The sequence below is a fragment of the Dermacentor silvarum genome, chromosome 1 (genome assembly GCF_013339745.2).
Source record: "Dermacentor silvarum isolate Dsil-2018 chromosome 1, BIME_Dsil_1.4, whole genome shotgun sequence".
NCBI classification, from domain to species: Eukaryota; Metazoa; Arthropoda; class Arachnida; order Ixodida; family Ixodidae; genus Dermacentor; species Dermacentor silvarum.
The window spans coordinates 224013194-224032427 of record NC_051154.1 but is presented as its reverse complement, the minus strand read 5'-3'; the positions used below and the strand labels follow the sequence as shown (position 1 = coordinate 224032427).

Below are 19234 nucleotides of genomic sequence, written 5' to 3'. Positions count from 1 at the left end.
GCAAAAAGTACTTCAGTGCGTTCAGCAGAAGCGGAGGTATTGGCAACCAAACACAGCCTCTGCTGTGCTCCTGTTCCATCTTCAATGCCTTGCACTGCAGAGGCTACGGCAGACTGGGGCGTGGCCACAACGAGCCGGCTTCTAAATGTCACCGTGGCGCGCAGTTCAAGTTTTATTTTGAATGTTAACATAGACGCCACGACTTCCGATTTTGGTGCCTACGACATGCTAAACGTAAGCCAAATGCGGTTGTCCTCAGCGAGCCGCAGTGCGCTTAGCCACTGGACTTGTGGCGGTGCCCGCAACAGTTGTGGTATCTACGCTACTGCTAAATAAAATGTTTTGAAGAAGACTAGGGGGAAGAGCCATTTTGTGTTGCAGCGTATGAAAGCCAAAGAAGGCTTCATGATGCATAATAATACAAAAATTTATAAAGGCAGCATTTTTTACATTACTGTGCATTGTAGCAATGTAGTAATGAAAATGTATTTTATGGTGCATAAGCAATTGCAAACTGAGTGTAGATTAGTCTGCTTTGAAGATAATAAAAATGAGAACATTAGTTTTTGTAGAATGAGTATAGTCAGTAATATATGGCAGCAGACACTGAATGAAATCAAGTCAATTCCTGAAAATTACATCCCCAGATATTGAGAATTTTTACTGAGTATTTATGTAATAGCAACACTTATTTAATTCACGTAACAACCATGCCCCTTACTTTGATGCTACTTAATCATTACTGTTGGATACAATTGAATGGTACAATACAATTGATTGGTTTCTCTGTATTAAACTGGTGGTATCATGTCATAAGTTATCTGGCTGCAAAATGAAGTGACTTGTTGCTGTCATTCTAATTTTTCAGAAACTGAATGAGTTTGAACAGCTGACGGGCATTGAGTTCACCCACATACGACTGCTGGCCAAAGCCTTCACTCACCGCAGCATTGGATTCAACAACCTCACCCTGTAAAAAGCACCTCATTTTAGCCATTCTTCCATGCAAGACAGTCTCAATGGCTGCACTGTAGCTCCACCAGTTTATCATTCGTTCTGCCCTCAGTGTGTGTGTAGGGTACCATAAAGCAGTGAGTTACAATAGCGAAGTGATTAAGTGTACAGAGTAAGCATAATGCAAAAAAAACATAGTATGCAAGTAGAGCAGATGCATTTAGCTATAACTAATTTGTCATGAAATTTCAAATAATCATGTTGGGCAAGCTTAAGTCTGTGTCCAAAAATAAAAACTTGGCTAGGGAAGGGAGTAAAATTTAATTACTGTTTGTGACAGAAAGGGCTAATAAAATGCTTCTGTGGAATTGCTCTCTTGGCACGCAGTTATGCACATTCAATAATTTTGTGATGTAAACCTGTTTCATTGACTGTTTCACTTCAGACCACTCTACACCTTTTCAATAAGATGGGGAACTCATCACAGTAGCTACCTTACCAGGCACCAACATTGGCCCAAGCACCTGCAGAGACAGCTTTGCAGCTTCTAAACTTGGACCTTGTCCACATAGTCCTTATCCATTCAATCTTGTCACCGTCAAAAAAAAATATGCACATCCTAGACATTATAAAGCATTGTTCAAAAGGATAATGGCACCGGCCTATGCACATTTTGCTAATCTTTGACTAACTGAACACTTGTGTGTCTAAAACCAAATAAAATCCTGTCCTCGATTTTGGCTAGCTTTCATGGATACTGTTCTGGCTACAATCTTTGATTATAGTACTTCAAAATATATAATTATCTGTAAGCTCCACTGTGAAAATTTGCATTCTTCAAATCAAATAATGTACACTGATTTCATCTGTGACACCTAGCAATTAGTGCCAGAGGAGACTGAAGAATGTAAGGGAGCACTCAACGGCAGTCAGCAGCTCTTTCTGATCATTGAATTTCAGACAGGATGGAGCTCTGTCACTAGCGTAGTCATGGTAATGTAAAGCAGTGACCTCCATTACCAGAGGCCTATTTCGAGGAGCAGCTGCTCAGCCTTTCTACAGACAAAAATGGGCGCCATGAGGGTGACAGAGCAAAGCAAAAACAGCTGTGTAATGGCCTTATCATGTTAAGGGTTCATCTGAGACCCACTGCTGCTAGCATCCAAGAGATTGCTCAAAAGCTATATAGTCTTATTTAAAATTTTTCACTGTTTTATACTCTGACCAGGGGCTCAAACCAGAGGCTAGAATTCCTGGGCGACACCGTTTTGCAGCTGGTTGCATCTGAGTATCTCTACAAGTACTTCCCAGAGCACCATGAAGGCCATTTATCTGTGAGTCCATCTGCACTGTGGTTGTCTTATCTCAGCAATGGAGCGTCTTGTCTTACCTTATCAGTGCAGTGTCACATAGTAGTACTGAATATTCATTGTCATTCTCCTAAGGTTGTTTCAAAGGTGTATTAACACGCTGGTGTCACAAGTTCCACAAAGCACTGATGCTGACACCAAGAAGCAGCACACAGTATAAAGGCTGTTTTTGCCTTTGTGCCATGTGCTTATATTTCTAATTTTTCCTGCTAGAACTTTCAATGCGACTAACTCTGATTTAATTAACCACCTTTCCAGTCATCATTGGGGGGTTGTAGCAGACCGTTACTTCTGTACCATAGTTACTACTGTATCGGTCATCGTCCAACATTGCGGTTGCTAAGTTGCAAAGTTCGACGATCACTTACAACATGTCAGAATGTCCGTCAGAAAGCCGCTATCTCTAGTTAGACTCATCACTTCGCATCTGCCAGCTTTGCAGATGGTAGGTCAGGCCATGTGCATGCGCACTACTACAGCACAGCTTAGCACATTTAAGAGGAAGCTTTAGCTTGGGCCCAACTCGATGCCGCCTATTCAGATACATGTGAAACGCAGAAATGCTTTTCTGAAATAATCCCTGGGTCGATTTAATGAAATTTAATGAATTTGAGAGAAAAAGTCAAATTCAAGTTACTGTTGAAAGTGCAAGTCTTATTTAGGACCTGACCAGAGTGGCAAGATGGGCTTGTTGGTTCATCATGAAGGCTGTATTTCAGCGCTTAGTAAGGACGAGGACAAAGAAGGAGACGTACGGACACACATGCGCTACTCACAACAATGAAGTTTATTGCCTTGACCACGCTGAACAATATAGTGCCATGGAAGTACGTCACCGACCACGTGAGCCACATTGCTCGCGGGGAGCAGGGTGACAAAAAAAACAGGGCGTGCAAACAGCAATGAAAATTTACTTGTACATGCGCAAAAAAGCAAGTTCCTTGTCACTCAACGCTAGGGAAGTCTTACTAATACAAGAGTCACCATGATAGTTTATCTGCTCACTCTTGATTATTACCTGAATTTTTTTAGAAACATCGGTGAAAATCGGCAAGTCTGAAAAAAAAAATATAGAAGCACAATGTTTACAAATCCATAACTCTGCACCAAAAACAGATATCGCAGTTCTGTAAACTGCATCCATTAGAACATCCATAGCGGACAAATTTGATGTATTAATTTATATCTTACATGAATTCGTCACAATGTTTACAGGGGTTTTGCGAAAGTCTTACTCGCATATTAGTGCTCTATTTAAGAGCCATGTATAATATATCAGTCTTGTCCTTTTAGATGTACTATTAGACGCACATTTGGAATTGTGATATCATTTTTCATTGCTGAGTTATGTAGTTATAAACTTTATAGGTTAGTTTTTTTTTTTTAATTTCCTTTTTTGCCAATTTTTATTTAAAACGTCGGCCTAAATAAAAAAGTCACAAGGTTTTAATTTTTTCTTTTAAATGCAACAAACCTCATCAAATTTGGTGGAGTAGTTGCTGTGAATAACTGTTTCTCCTTTCCCATGCATTTAGATAGGAGCCCTCGAGCTAAAGCTTCCTCTTAAAGCTAGCAGGTGGTTGAACTAGTAGAAGCAGTGGTGAGAATGGCAGTATAAGGCTAAGATGACTCTTTACTCTGCCATTATCTGTCCAATGAAAACTGATAATTTCTTGTGCTCCTGGCTACAGAGGTGTGGTAAAGAGATACTAAATTGAATTTCAATCTTGGATATGCAGTAGAATCTTGTTAATTTGAACTCCGAAGGAACTGTAAATTTATTCGAATAAAACAGAGTTCGAAATAAGGAAAGCCCTTTTGAATATAGCACCCGTTCAATTGTGCAGTACAGCGTGCAAAGCCAAAACCGTCAATGGGCTTGCGTTGAAAAAATTGTCTCTCTCTTCCATCAGCATGCCATGATTTGTGCCGGAAAAAGCCTAGGCACCGTATAAAGTCAATGTGCGATAAGATTGAGCACCATTTGCTGAGGGTGCGAGGGAAAGCGTGTGAGAGTGAGCCGAGAAGGATGGTGAATTGGTGCACGCCGTCCTCCCACATGCATAATATCGGACGTCACTAGATCAAACGTTTGCGTCTGCTCCTCTACCACAGCTGTGGCTGCGCATGGTTGTCCACGCGGCTGAGCACATACCTGGCCCACACGCCATATTTTGGAGGTAATCTTCGGTAGGTGCAAAGCTGTGGTGAGCCAAGGCAGCTGGTCTCTTCACATGTGCTGTCTTCCAGTTTGCCTGCTATTGGAGGTCGCACAATCTCAAACTCGCACATCCGTTAAAGCGAGAGACAGCTTGAAACGTTCACTCTCCAAGGCCGTCGCTCATCACATTTGTATTGTGACAGCGAGTATACACGGTCATCAAGTGACTGACATCTGTTCATGTTTGCCTGTGCGTGCGTGACTGACACCCTCTTCTTAATTTAATGAGTAAGCGAATGTTCACTGCAATTTATATGGCCCATAAAGCTACAAACCTTCATGTAGTTGTCTAATGCTTTGTTATCGCTGTTGATGCTTCGCCTTTAGGGTGAAACTGCAACATTGTTTTACAGCGTAAGCTATTACGGGCTCATTCCAATATTCATTTCTGTCGGCGATGTTGTCTGCCGCCGTCACCGGTGTCTGTCGCTGCTATCGGCAGAACCCGGACACTCTGCGTTGGAGTTGGCTTCTCTACCATTGCGCCACACCAGCGCTTGTTAGCAGCTGCGGAAACATGCCCTATACATGTGTCCTAGTACACGAGGAGTCACACCATGTGAGATGTGCACCATGTAGCGTCGATACGTGCGCCCTTTGCATTGCAGTTGCATATTATTGCACCACGTGTCACGCCATGTTGCAGTTGCATAGGTAGCGGTAAAAGGTAGATTGAGAAGTTTTGAGGAAGAAAAAAAAGACTAAGGAGATGTATACAAAAATGCTAGAATGAAAAACATGTACAGTGGAATCTCGATGATACGAATCTCACGGGGTCACGAAAAATATTCGTATTAGCCGAAATTCGTATCATCGAAACACAAATAAAACTAGCTAAATTAGAGGGGAACGCGGCGATCAGATCGCAAAAATCGCGAGAAAAATCAATTTTTGAAAACCAGGCGTTTGGGTATCTGCCAGTAGCGCACCCAGGATCTTTGCCAGGGGGGGGGTTGACAGTTTGCCAATACCATCTAAACAACACTAATTTCGATTTCTTCACGGGAAATTGTAAAAAAAATGCGCTTTTTGCGAGTGTGCAGACGATTGCGCGTCTTACATCTTATTTTGCAGCACTCAAATGCGTAAGGAAATAAAAGTGGTTAAACAAAAGTGGGGGTTAAGTCGGCCTCAGGGGGGGGGGGGGTTACAACCCCCGAATCCCCCCCCCCCCCCCCCGTCGCTGCGCCACTGGTATCTGCAACGCCTAATCTACGCTGCATCAAAATAATTTGGCTGAAAACGCACTGAAAGTGCCCGAAAAAGTTTAATTCGTCTGTGCGCAGGGCGAGAAAACAGCTTTAAATCGCACAAAATCACCGCAGTTCACGGAGCCATATCTCGTATTTCCCGCCACCGAGCGCCGCCATCTTGGTATCGTTCGAAAGCTCAATGTTTCGCCGTTCCGCTTCTCAATTCGTCCGTCGTCGCCAACTTGTAACAAACGCACAAACACCAAAGGGCAGGTCTGCGATAGGTAGTCACACGGGCCCTCTGATAAAAGCGGGCTTCCGATTGGCTGCCGTGCTGAAAGGCCTCTCTCCATTGGTTGCTGCTGTGACAGGGGCAAGATGGCAACCGCAGTTGTCTGCTTCGTAAACCACGCCGGTGTCTTCACTTTACACACAGAATTCGGATTACTGAGAACTCCCAGGTTAGTGATGGATCGTCGCTCGTTGGCGAATAAACTTTGGACGAAGCACGCCTTCGGAATACGGAAGCGCTCCTACGGCAAGAAAAATACAGCGATTAGCGGGAGAAGCTGAGGAGCACCCGACTGAACGAGCGCAACCTTGCACCGTGGATTACGTGCCGCGCTATCTTGCACCGTGTGACTCCAGCAGCAAAACCCACAATCGCCCTGTGCCATCGGCACCGATAACGCAGCCGACGGAATACATGCCAACGGAAGCTCCCGCGCCTCGTACGGCCGCGCGAATCAGCTGAGATCGTATCTCGGTAGACATAGCTCGCTGCGACTAGGCAAAATTGCGCAAAAAAGAACGCGGCCCGAAGCACGGCAGCCACTTCACCCGATCGATGGCACGTGGAAAAGCAGGAAAAGCACAAAAGCAACAAAAGCGTCACCGCTTCGAACTCTTCGCACCCATTCGCGGCCTCCGCGCTGTCCGGCGTCGCGTCCGCGCCTCCGCACCAAAAGAGAAAGGGAGAAAGCGCGTGACTGCGCGCTGTTCTCTTTCGCGGCCGTCGGTGGGGCGGCATTTATTCGTATCAACCAACGTGGGTCGAAAATCGATTCGTAACAACCGTTTTCTAGCACGTTGCAAAGTAATGGGGCTCGGCCGGGACCGCAGAAAAATTTGTATCATCCGGAAAATCGTATTAGCCGTGATCGTATCATCGAGGTTCCACTGTATAGCATACCTGAATAAATCATGCAGGCTAGGTGACTATTTGTCACTGCTCCGTTTCATAGGGGTCCTCAATAAATCATCATCAGCAGTAGCAGCATCGTATTGTGCCATGTGTCACACGATGTGAGATACGTGCAGCGAAGCATCGATACGTGCAAAATTTGCATTGTTGTTGCGTTGTATTCCACGAAGTTCACGACATGTAGCAATTGCATCGTATTGTGCCAAGTGTCAAGGAATGTGACATGTGAGCCACATAGTCTCGATACCTGTGTTTACTTTTCGGTACACGTTATGGCGCCTCCTCGCAATATACGAACCGCTACTGAAGAATGTGAATCGTACAGCTGCAACCAGGCAACGTCGGGCTCGGCAGACTGCTCTGCAGAGAGTAGCAGCACAACTACATAGGTGCATCTGTGGCAGCAGGTGTTGGGTGTGTTGCCGCACCACAGACTCAAGCACATGTGGGTTGGACCCTCCCATGCTTAACTGTGCGTGGCTTAGCCATGACCAGGGAAAAGGGGATCCTAGGGGCCTGAGTCAATGCCGGGTATTTGGAGCTTTATGGCCCCTCAGCAGAGGCAACACACCCTCTTTGGTCTCCGTTTCACGTAGTCAGCACCCCCGGACTGATCTACCTGGGGGAAATCAGTACAGTGTAGACCGCTTATAACGTAAGTCGTGGGAGTTGCAAAAATCCGCGCTATAAGCGGTACCATGTTATAACCAAAGCATGCTTTTTTCAGCTTCTGCTTATGCCAAACGGGCAACCCACCTTTCAAACACAATTTATTACGTATTTCACCCACACATACATGCAATAGAATCGCAACACAGCATAGAAACCAAGTTCCCCTAAAAAGTGCGGCATCAGCGGAAGAACGCTGTTATTTTTGTCTGGAGACTGGTCTCCATGCACACGCCCATGCTCCCACTCCTGAGGAAAAAAAAAAAACAGGAAAAAAAAAAAGGAGTGCGCCACCCTGCTTGGACGCTGCTATCTAGTTAACTCTAGACCACGGTGTTTCTAACCCCATGCTTTAGACGCTGCTATAGTCATGAAAACACGCGCCGTCCTTCCTCCAAAGTCTCCACCCTTCTCCTCCTTTTTGTTTCGCTTTTCGCCGCTGGTCTCCACGCGCGCCCACGCTTCTATTCCTGAAAAAAAAAAAAAAAATGCTGGGTATGCTGTATGTGCGAGTGAAAGCGCGCTAGGGGCGCGCGCTTTCACAGAGAGCGAACGTACGGCGGATAGCAAACGCGACGACTCTCGTCGTGCGGAAGGCCGTGGGGGTTTGGGAGGGAGGGAAGGGAGGCGACGTTTAGCTGCGGCATTCGATGCATATCTTGCGACTGGGCGCAAGGGGAACTGGCGACTCAATCTCCCACACGAAAGGAGGAAAGCGCGAAGGCAGCGCGGGAGGGTGGGGTGCGGCTTTCTCTGCAAGCCACTGCATACTTTGTGCGGCTGAGGTCGCGTGCACCGTATCTTGAAAGCTATCTCCACACAGTTCTGACCTTTGTATGCGCTATGCTTTCGCCGCTCAGTTTTCGTTGAAGCGATAGACCGCACGAACCTTCGGTCGCTGTTCCTGCCGCGTTTGCTCACGCTTGCGTTCCTACAGTGCTTGTCTGCGGTCGTCGAGTGCGATATATTCATGTTTGCTTGTGTGCGCTGACACCATGCTTGTTAATTCAGCTAGTAAGCGGATGTGGCGAAGTTTATGCAGGTGATAAAACGACTATCCTTACTTCACTAGTAAATTTGCTTCACCTTTCGGGGGAAACTGCGATTTTTTGTTTCGCTTTTCGCCGCTGGTCTCCACGCGCGCGCCCGCACTCCCACTCCTTCGCGTTTGCATGCCCAGCAACCGTGCGGCCGTGCTCCGTGCGCTGATTTCATGGTCGCGTGCTTAAAAGAACTGCGCTATAACCGGTATTCTGCTTCGCGCGCCTACGCAATAAACGGTCCGCCTATACATTGAGTTTTATGGGAGATATAGGGTCAAAAAAAACCATGCTATAACCGGTCCCGCGCTAAATGCAGTTACGTTATAAGTGGTCTGCACTGTAGTTGCCTTCCTGTCCTCCTCTCTAATCTTTATCTTTCTCTCTCACTTTCAGTCTTTACGGTCGTCTCTTAATTTCCGTTTACTTACGATTCCCCAGGCAGCAAGGATTAACCTGATGTAGTCTATCCAACCTTGGGTATATTAGGTTATAGTAGTTATGTACAGCTGGTGTATGCAATTCCTGTGGCTCTCCTAGTATCCCCCTTGTTGGGCTCGTTGGTGGGTCGCTGGCAAAACTTTTTTTTTTCATCTTTATTCTTCAAGTTACACTGCTGAAAACTAGTAGACATTGTGTGGATCGAGGTGCCTTCCCGTGCCTCATCCCCCAGCTCACGCATTGTGTTTAGCTCAATCTCTGGGAACTGCCGCCCCACTGGCAACATCATTGACACGGCTAGTGCACCGGAGCTGATTTCCAGTGCAAATCGTGCTTCTCCCTCCCGGCATCAAGCCACCGCGCAAGCATTTGTCACCAGGGCACGGCCTGATTGGGCTACCGAGTGGTGGCCCTCAGGCGCTCTCTCCACCTGAGCTGTCTTTCGCTGAGTGCTTCATCGCCGTGGCAGATTCTCACAGGCCTGCAACGAGTTCGTTACGTGGGACCTTTGCTCCCGCGACTTCTCGTTCCCGCACTTTTTGGACCGCTAGATGGTTAACCCTAGCGCAGCGGGTGCCTGTACTCGATCAGTCTTGCAGTGAGCCTTTGCTCGTATGCGCCGTGACTACCGCACTGTGCTCTACCTGTAGATTGTGTTAGTTGTCAATCTCATTCTGGAGCCTTCTCTGCGCCGTGTCGGAGAGTCAACAAACCCTGGCATTGCGCAGCGCCTTTGTGCGTTGCAGTGTGGAGGAGTGTCATGCCCTTTCCTGTTCGTCGCTCGTGGGGTGTGCCTCACGCAAACCCATCTCCACAACGTACATTATTTTACTTCTTATTTGCATGCGAGATCCATTATTGCTTATTTCATTTGGTTCTAATTGTATGCAAGTTTTGCCCAGTTTCGTAGAAAATTTTTGAAAAAATTTGTTCTTCAGATTTTACTAAACGGAGTCTCAATGACATCTGCTTGTTTCAAGGAATCCAGTAAGGCCAACCTTAGTGCGCTGTTTACCCTACAATAAGAGCTGTGAGGCTTCAAAGTTGAGACCCACAAAAACTTCTATGGGTGTGAACATTAAAGCCTCGCAATTGTTCTAGAACAGAATTTAAAGGAAGCCAAAGTAATCCACCAAATAGTGTCTTTCACTTCATGAGAAATTTGGAAGATAGAGAATAAATTCATAAGGATTAAGTACAAAAAAAAACATCTTTAGAGAAAATATTTTACCACCATCCCTTCCCCTGGGTATCTTTGGAAGAATACAGAGCTACATATGAAGGCTGTCCCATGAGTTTTTGGCCTAACACAAAACTTTTTCTACGGTAGACATGCCATTCAAAGCTCACTGCACAGACACTCTCGCATGTGACGTTGGGAGCAGACCCCCCCATAGCTCAGTAAAAAAGTAAGCTGTCCTATTTAAAGGGACAGTAAAGGCAAATATTAAGTCAAGCTAAAGTGATAAATTAGTGCTCAAGAACTTCTACGGCATCAATATTATCACGAACAGAGCTTTAGTAATCGAGAAATTGAGTAAAATGCAGGACACAATTAGAGACTCCCCTGGGACATTCAAGTACTAGCCTGTTCCTCACTATAATTCTGTCACTAGTACTGAACCACTCGTAATAAAAAAATGATTGTACAGTGTAGACCGCTTATAACGTAAGTCGCCAGAGTTGCGAATATCCGCACTATAAGCGGTACCGCACTATAACCAAAGCAACAATTTTCAAGGCCCGCACATATGCAAAACATGTGCACCGAGCCGCCACGCGTATGCGACAGTCGAGGAATGCGGCTAGAACATTTGCATTCAATTTACAGTTGAATCTCGTTAATTCGAACCAAATCACGCGGCAGCGCCTCCGACCGGCATTGCTCCGGCACCGCCATAGAGTAAAAGCTTAGGGGAGACCCCTCAATGTCACGCACGACAAACCAAAAAGAAAAAAAAACGCAGCGGACATTTCACCCTCTCTCAAATGGCAAGGTCGCCGATTCTGCGTTGCGCCGGAACATGCGTGTACGTGCCGACGTCTCAGGCACGCTACCGTAGCCACGCGTAGAAAACGGCAGTGATTCCTTCTTTCTCCTTTATGCTTCCTCTACTTTCTAGTCACGTGTTGACATTGCAGATTGCGGCTACAGCGCAGAGGGAAGCAGCGGTGCTGTCCCAGGCCGGCCAATGAAACTACCCACGCCGGCAAACGCCCGCTGCCCTATAACGGCAGAAAACGAAACTTCGAGATCGTTCCACTCTGATCCACAGTGTGCACACTCAGGACTATTCAAAACCTACCAGCGCCTCCGACAACGCTACTACTGGCGAGGAATGTACAACTACGTTCAAAAGTTTGTTCGCTCATGCCCCGACTGCCAGCGCCGGAAATCTTCACCCCAGCTCTCACCAGCTGGTCTGCAGCCTCTACCCTGCCCTACCTGGCCGTTCGGGCACGTTGGCATCAATTTGTATGGGCCACTTCCCTTGAAGTCGGCTGGTAACCGCTTGGCCATTGTGGCAGTAGATCACCTTACACGATACGCCGAAACCGCCGCTCTCCCAGCAGCTACAGCGCGCGATGTTGCCTCATTCCTGCTTCGCCGGTTCATCCTGCGGCATGGTCCACCTCAAGAACTGCTCAGCGATCGCGAACGCGTCTTCCTGTCGGAAGTAGTTGAAGCGATTCTCAAGGAGTGCGACGTTGTTCATCATACGACTACGGCGTACCACCCTCAAATGAATGGCCTCACAGAAAGCTTCAACCGTACACTCGGCGACATGCTTTCAATGTACGTCACCTCTGACCGCACGAACTGGGACGCCATTTTTCCCTTCGTGACCTACGCATATAATACCGCTACGCAGAGCACTACTGGATTTTCACCCTATTTCTTACTGTATGGTCGACACCCTTCGCACACCATCGGCACCATTCTACCGTACCGGCCGGATGCATCCGAGTGTGCGCCTATTTCTGCCACGGTCAGGCATGCAGAAGAGTGCCGCGACCTAGCACGGGCCTTTACTTCCAATGATCAAGAGTGCCAGAGGAGCACTCGCGGTGACGCCACTTCCACTGTCACCTTCGATCCGGGAGTGCTCGTGTGGCTCTCAGTCCCTTTCACTGCCCCTGGCCTCTCATCAAAACTGGTCCCGAAATATGAAGGCCCTTATCGTGTTCTCGAACGCGCATCTCCTGTGAACTACGTAATAGAACCAGTTGAGCCATCTTCGGACATGCGCCGCCAGGGACGAGACATTGTCCATGTCGACCGTCTAAAGCTTTACTTTGACCCGCTCATTGTGACGAGCTGTTAGGTCGCCGGACGGCTCCCTTATCGCTCCCAGGGGTGATTGTAGCGAAGAAGAGAGACGCTAGTGGGTCGAGCGCTCTCGCTCAGCAATGGCTCTCGTGCTGGGAAGCTGTGACTGCCCTGCCCGTCGACGTTGTGCTACTCCGAGCCCTTCCAAATAAATACCTTTAGAATATATATAGATACATATATTCCATGCTTCACTGATAGATATATACAGTCGAACCTCGATAATTCGAACTCGAAGGGGACCGAAAATTTGTTCGAATTAAAAGAAGTTCGAATTAAAAAAAGGACGTATTTTTGAAGTATTCGTGCACCATAGCACGATGCAGGAACGGTGCGAGTCGTGCAATATTGCAGCGCGCAAGCGCATGGCGAGCGCGTGCCACGAAACTGCCCATGCTGGCAAACGCTCGCTTCGCGATAACGGCAGAAAACGAAACTTCAGGGAGCGGGCGGCGCCGGCACGGGCGACGGGTGCGCACGGAGACCATCGAAGGTGAGGGACAAGGTCAGCAGCGAAGAGGATTTGGCCTCGGCAACTCCGCTGCTTCAGTGGCTTTGGTGACTCCCCTCGCCTTCCCTCTCAACTCCCTCGACGCTCCCTCACCTTTGGCTGTCTCCGTGCGCACCTGCCGCCGTGCTGGCGCCAGCTTAGCCCACTTCTGAAGTTTCGTTTTCTGCCGTTATCAGGTAGCGAGCGTTTGCTGGCATGGAAGCGTTCTTCGCCCTCCGTCTATCTGTGTGGCGACTCGGTGTCCCGGCAATTTTCGATTCATCGTGCTCGGCCGAGGAAGTGGGCTTCTTGCGAGGAAGACCAGAACCACCGTAAGCAGCAGCAGCCGGTCCCAGGAGCGTCGCCTGGGCTTTGCCAGCATCACGAGCTTCGTGGCCGGGCTCTCTGCTCTCCCATCGTCAGAATGTAGCTGACGAAGCGACCTTCCAGTCCGAGAGCCACGACGATAATGCTGCCTCGTTGCTTCTCCCTCGCGGATTACACGTCGGTTCGCGTGCCTCGGGCACTCGTGCGGTTGCGAACGCTCCGCGGTCTTCTTCTACTTCGTTCTCGTGTACCACCGGCATCTGAGTCATGACAACCTTGAGGGTGAGGGTGCGCATAATCCCCCAGCGCCTTTGTTCCCTGAACACATTCGGAGAAGTGCCCTCAGGCACACACTGTTCACTGCCCCACAGAAAGGAGGGGACGCTCGTATACCGGCGGCTTCGCGCTTGACTCAATGTGGCGCATCTTGGTTCCCGGGATGTCCCAACCATCGGCGGGTTTGTCTGGAGAACGGCCTTGGCGGCCAGCAGCGGCCGTGAGCAAGCGTCGTAGAAGGCCCTTTTCCAAGATTTTCCTGCTCTTAACGTCGTGGTCGGCATCCGGATGACATCTAGTAACCACGTATTCTTTGGAACAAGTCTAGGCATGGTGTTGCCGCTGATCTTTCCCGTGGGACGTTTCTCAGCTTCCCGAAGTGCTTCGGCGCAGGCAAGCACAAGATTTTCCAAGTTCGCTGCCCCCGCTGGTCGATCGTAACAATACAGGGTGTTTTTAAAGGTTGCCTGCGGCAGATAGCACAATTCTAGTTTATGAGCTGGTCTACTCGAAGAGGCGGACATTACTTGCACAAGAAATTGAAATGCTTAATTGACTAATTAACAAAAATTCACTGATTAAGTTTTAACTAATTACCTTATGGCCCCTATTGCAATCTACAAATTCTAGCCACGGAGTTTACAAGGCGGATACACTTAGAACAAATTCTCAGGATGACACGAGTTTCGAGATAATTCCCAAACTTTGCGGAGAGAGAGAGAGAGAGAGAGTGTGTGTGTGTGTGTGTGTGTGTGTGTGTGTGTGTGTGTGTGCGCGCGCGCGCTTTACTATACTATACTATACTATACTATTCTCAGTGTCTGGTGTCATGAAGCAGATGGCCAGCGTACATCGTAGTTGTTGACTTTGAAATGAGGTTTATTGATACAGAGTAGATGTAGATCCTTCGGATATACTGACACAGAATCACAGAACGGGCGGCTAAACAGTTACGTCGGGTAGCGCTCTTAGCGTTAACTTCGGCGGCGTCTTTTGCGGAGCGATCACGATGCTGCTACTGCTGGCGGTGTGCATCATCTGCAGAGCATGTTGCACGTCTTCTTCATCACAATCACCCCCGGGAGAAAAAGCAGCCATCCTGGCGGCTCAAACAGTAGTGATCACAAGCAGCTCACGGTAAAGCTTAAGGCGATTGACGTGAACAATGTCACGTCCACAACAACGGAGGTCAGAGCGGGATGTCAGTGGTTCAATTAGTTCATTCACCGCAGACTTGCGCTGAACAATGCGATAAGGTCCATCGAAGAGGGGAAGAAGTTTTGAAGAGAGGCCAGGAGCATGCGCAGGTACTGACAGCCAGACGAGGTCGCCGGGAGAGAAGACAGGTTGCTCACTGTGAGCGTCATGGAGCCTTTTCTGGCGCTGCTGCTCAGCGGTGGTGAAGTGGCGCGTTAACTTGCGACACTCCTCGGCATGACGTGCTGCAGTCAAAACGGGCACACACTCAGAAGCATCGGGCTGGTAGGTTAGCAGGGTGTCCACGGTGTGGGATGGGTAATGGCCGTAGAGCAAGAAGTAGGGAGAAAAGCCAGTGGTAATCTGGGTTGCAGTGTTGTAGGCGAACGTAACAAATAGTAGGATAAGGTCCCAATCTGTGTGGTCAGATGCGACGTACATGGCCAGCATGTCACCCAGGGTCCGGTTGAAACGTTCCGTGAGTCCATTTGTCTGGGGGTGGTAGGCGGTGGTTGTCCTATGAATAACATGGCACTGAGCCAGAAGAGCTTCGGCAACCTCAGACAAAAAGACGCGCCCTCTGTCGCTGAGAAGTTCACGAGGTGGGCCGTGATGGAGGATGAAACAGCGGAGCAGGAAGGAGGCGACGTCGCGCGCAGTGGCGGCAGGTAGTGCCGAAGTTTCAGCATATCGCGTAAGATGGTCGACGGCAACGATGATCCAGCGGTTACCGGTGGGTGTCATAGGAAGCGGACCATAGAGATCAATGCCCACTCGATCAAATGGTCGGGCGGGACAAGGAAGGGGCTGCAAAGCTCCAGCTGAACGGCAAGGCGCAGATTTCTGACGTTGGCAGTCCGTACATGAGCGTACATTGTGTTTACTATGTCATCGAAATTGCTGATGATATTACCCTGCTTATCTTTCAGTGCATACATTTTGCCTTGTCCTATGCCTAGTTTTTTTCTCACTGATTTCATGCTGCGTCCATATTTTACTGCTTTCTCAATCTTTTCCACATTATAATTTCGGATATCCCTTACTTTCTTCTTCTTGATCAGTTTTGACAGTTCAGCGAATTCTCTCTGACCTCTGTAGTTTGACATTTTCATGTTTTGCCGTTTCTTTATGAGGTCCTTTGTTACTTGGGACAGCTTACCTACTGGTTACCTTGGTGCCTTACCTCCCACTTCAATTGCTGCTTCTGAGATCAGCATGGTTACGGTTTCATTCATTACCTGTATGTTGTCTTCATCTTCCTGTTCTAAAGCTGCGTATTTTTTTGCGAGCACCAGCCTAAATTGGTCTGCTTTTACCCTTACTGCGTCTAGGTTGGCCTGTTTCTTCATGACTAACTTTATTCTTTCTCTCTTCGAATTGAGCGAAATCCTTTACCTCACTAACCTATGGTCACTGCACTTTACTCTACCTAACACTTCTACATCCTCCACTATGCTGGGATCGGCAGAGAGTATGAAATCCATTTCATTCCTTGTTTTTCCATTAGGGCTTTTCCAGGTCCACTTCCTGTTGCTGCGCTTCCTGAAGAAGGTATTCATTATTCGGAGCCTATTCCTTTCCGCAAATTCTACCAACATCTCTCCTCTAGTGTTCCTAGAATCGATGCCGTAGTTGCCATTTGCTTGCTTGCCAGCCTGCTTTTTCCCCACTTTTGTGTTGAAGTCGCCCATGACTACGATATACTGAGCTTGCACCTTTCTCATTGCTAATTCAACATCTTCATATAACTGTTCTATTTCTTCATCATCGTGACTGGAAGTTGGGGCGTAGGCTTGTACAACCTTTATTCTATACCTCCTATTCAGCTTTATTACGACGACTCCTACCCTCTCATTAATGCTGTAGAATTCATCAATGTTGCCCGTTATGTCCTTATGGACTAGAAATCCTACTCCGAATTCTCTATCTGGAAGACCTCTGAAGCAGAGGACGTGGCCGTTAGTGAGCACTGTATAAGCCTCACCTGTTCTTCTCACCTCACTAAGGCCAATAATATCCAATGCAATACCTGATAATTCTTCAAATAGCCCTGCTAAGCTAGCCTCACTCGATAGAGTGCACGTGTTGAACGTTGCCAGGTTCAGTTTCCATTGGCGGCCTGTCCGGACCCAAAGATTCTTAGCACCCTCTGCCGCATCGCAGGTCTGACCGCCGCCTTGGTCAGGTGCTCCGCAGGCACTGGCGACTGAGGGCCATGGGTAAATTGTAGGAGTCATTTGGGAGGTAGCGGCCGAATACTGCACCAGGATGGCCAATTCCTGTTCTGGTGAGGGAGTGACTTTGTTGAAGCTTAGTGGGCCTTCCTAATTTGGTTGCACCTTGACTAGTATAGCCCCACTAGCTCTCGGCAATGTTTTTTTTTTTTTTTTTTTTGCCTGTGTTAGGCTCCACTTCATGCCTGATAATGTAGTGGACTGGAGGAGGATTCGGACTTATGACCTTCAGATTACTATACAAAAAAAAAATGAATCGAACAGAACACTACATGTCTATGCATACAACACTAAAATCCTCCAACTTAACTGCAGAATGACCCTAAATAATTGATAATTGAAATGTCATATGTTCGTACTCTACATCCGTTATTAACGCACGTAATAGTGCCACTGAGAGCCTCGTTGACTGCACGGATGTACTATCAGACTCGCTCTCACTTTGCGGTCAAAACTCTTGCATGCGACTCGCGCATTAAAAAAAAAAAACTTGTGCAAATTACGCGTTCAAGACTACAAGAAGATTGACGCTTATTTATAAGTACTTCCACTACTAAAGGAAACTCAATACACGTGCGAGACACGCACAGCCTTACACATACCCTTACATAAGACGTCGAAGAGAAATGAAATATGTAGAGTATACGATTACTAAAAACGATCTGCGCAGCCAGTTTCTAAGGCGCAATACTCTTTACGTGCGTGCGGGAGCAACCATCCGACGATTTCTAAAATGAGCTGAAGTAGACTGCAGAATAACCAGTATCTTGCCTGATACAGTGTTATTTTCAGAACTCGCGAAATCCGAACACAAGGTCTTAGTTTAACGGAAACTCACGCAAACTATTTACATACCTCTGCGAAAAAAAGAAGAAAAAAACCACTCATGTTATCCTTTCTCGAGCGTTCAGCTGTCACATTTTCCAAACGTGCAAAAGCTGGAATGTCTGCTAGTACAAAAGGAAATGTTTTTCAGCTACAAGAGCTGCTACAAGGTGCCTTTTGATTGGCTTGCCATCATTGTGATGAAGTATTAGGGTGATTAAAATTATTCACATTCTCACTGTAGAACTTGTTTTAACCAAATTTCAGAAGAGACAGATTGATGTGTTGCTGACATAACTCTCCAGCTTTTCAACACACTTTTGTTTGCCATTCTACGACCACACTTGCAGAATCCCCCCCCTGAAATTTCTGTGTACTAGGGATACCTGGCATAAAACAACGTGCAACAATTGCCTGCCTCGCCCTCCTGGGTGAGGTGAACTATGTGCTCGCCCTCCCCCCCTATAACATGTCTGGCTACACCACTGCATCATGACTGAGTGAAGCAGAGTTGAGTACGTCTGCTTATGCCTGCAAGATGGGGGGGGGGGGGGGGGTTGAAATTAAAAGTATGTTTGTAAGCAGCTTCCTGAGCCTTGTATCATACATGCAATCTACTGCAGTCCTGGTTGCACACAGTTGCCATGGCTAGCAATGCTGCATTTTCCAAGACTGCCTCAGATAAAGTGTGGCACACAGCTGCTCTTGATGTTATAGACATTGTTTCTTTTTGTTGTTTTCTTTTTCTTGTTTTCTTTTTCCCCCTTCATCTTTTTTCTCCTCTTTCAGGCTCATGTGATGAAACTAACTTGTCTGTGTATCATGCAGCTTCTCCGAAGCTCTCTGGTGAACAACCGGACACAGGCAGTAGTGTGTGATGATTTGGGGATGGTGGAATACACTATATACCCATACCCAAAGGCTGAACTCAAGACTAAAGATCGTGCCGACATTCTTGAAGGTGAGAATCAGACTTGTACTTACTTTCCAGACTTGTAACAATTTCCCCTAATGGGGTCATTTCAGGCAGCCACAGCAAAAAGAGTGGTCTTTGGGCACCACATATGTTTCTTGCTTGTGTTCCATTTGTTGATACTGCATGATACTGCAGAAAATACTTCGCTGTACCTTGCCATACTGTGCTGTATATGCTCAGTATGTCTTTATATACTGTCTGTGTGCTTTCAACTGTTTGTACAGTGTAGACCGCTTATAACGTAAGTCGCCGGAGTCGCGAATGTCTGCACTATAACCAAAGCAACAATTTTCAAGGCCCGCACATATGCAAAACATGTGCACCGAGCCGCCATGCATATGCGACAGTCGAGGAATGCGGCTAGAACGTTTGCATTCAATTTACAGTCGAATCTCGTTAATTCGAACCAAATCACACTGCGGCACCTCCGACTGGCATTGCTTCGGCACCGCCATAGAGTAAAAGCTTAGGAGAGACCCCTCAATA

The 19234-nt window shown here is 47.3% G+C and overlaps 1 protein-coding gene across 1 annotated transcript in view; it reads left to right on the top strand.

Moving 5' to 3' along the window:
- The window catches only part of LOC119436824 (ribonuclease 3), a 98138-nt gene that overhangs the window by 57022 nt on the left and 21882 nt on the right, over nt 1-19234 (top strand). Inside the window, exons 9-11 of the mRNA XM_037703816.2 lie at nt 869-972; nt 2183-2288; nt 18601-18733. Coding sequence (XP_037559744.1) covers nt 869-972; nt 2183-2288; nt 18601-18733 — 343 coding nt within the window. The remainder of the gene's footprint in view (nt 1-868; nt 973-2182; nt 2289-18600; nt 18734-19234) is intronic.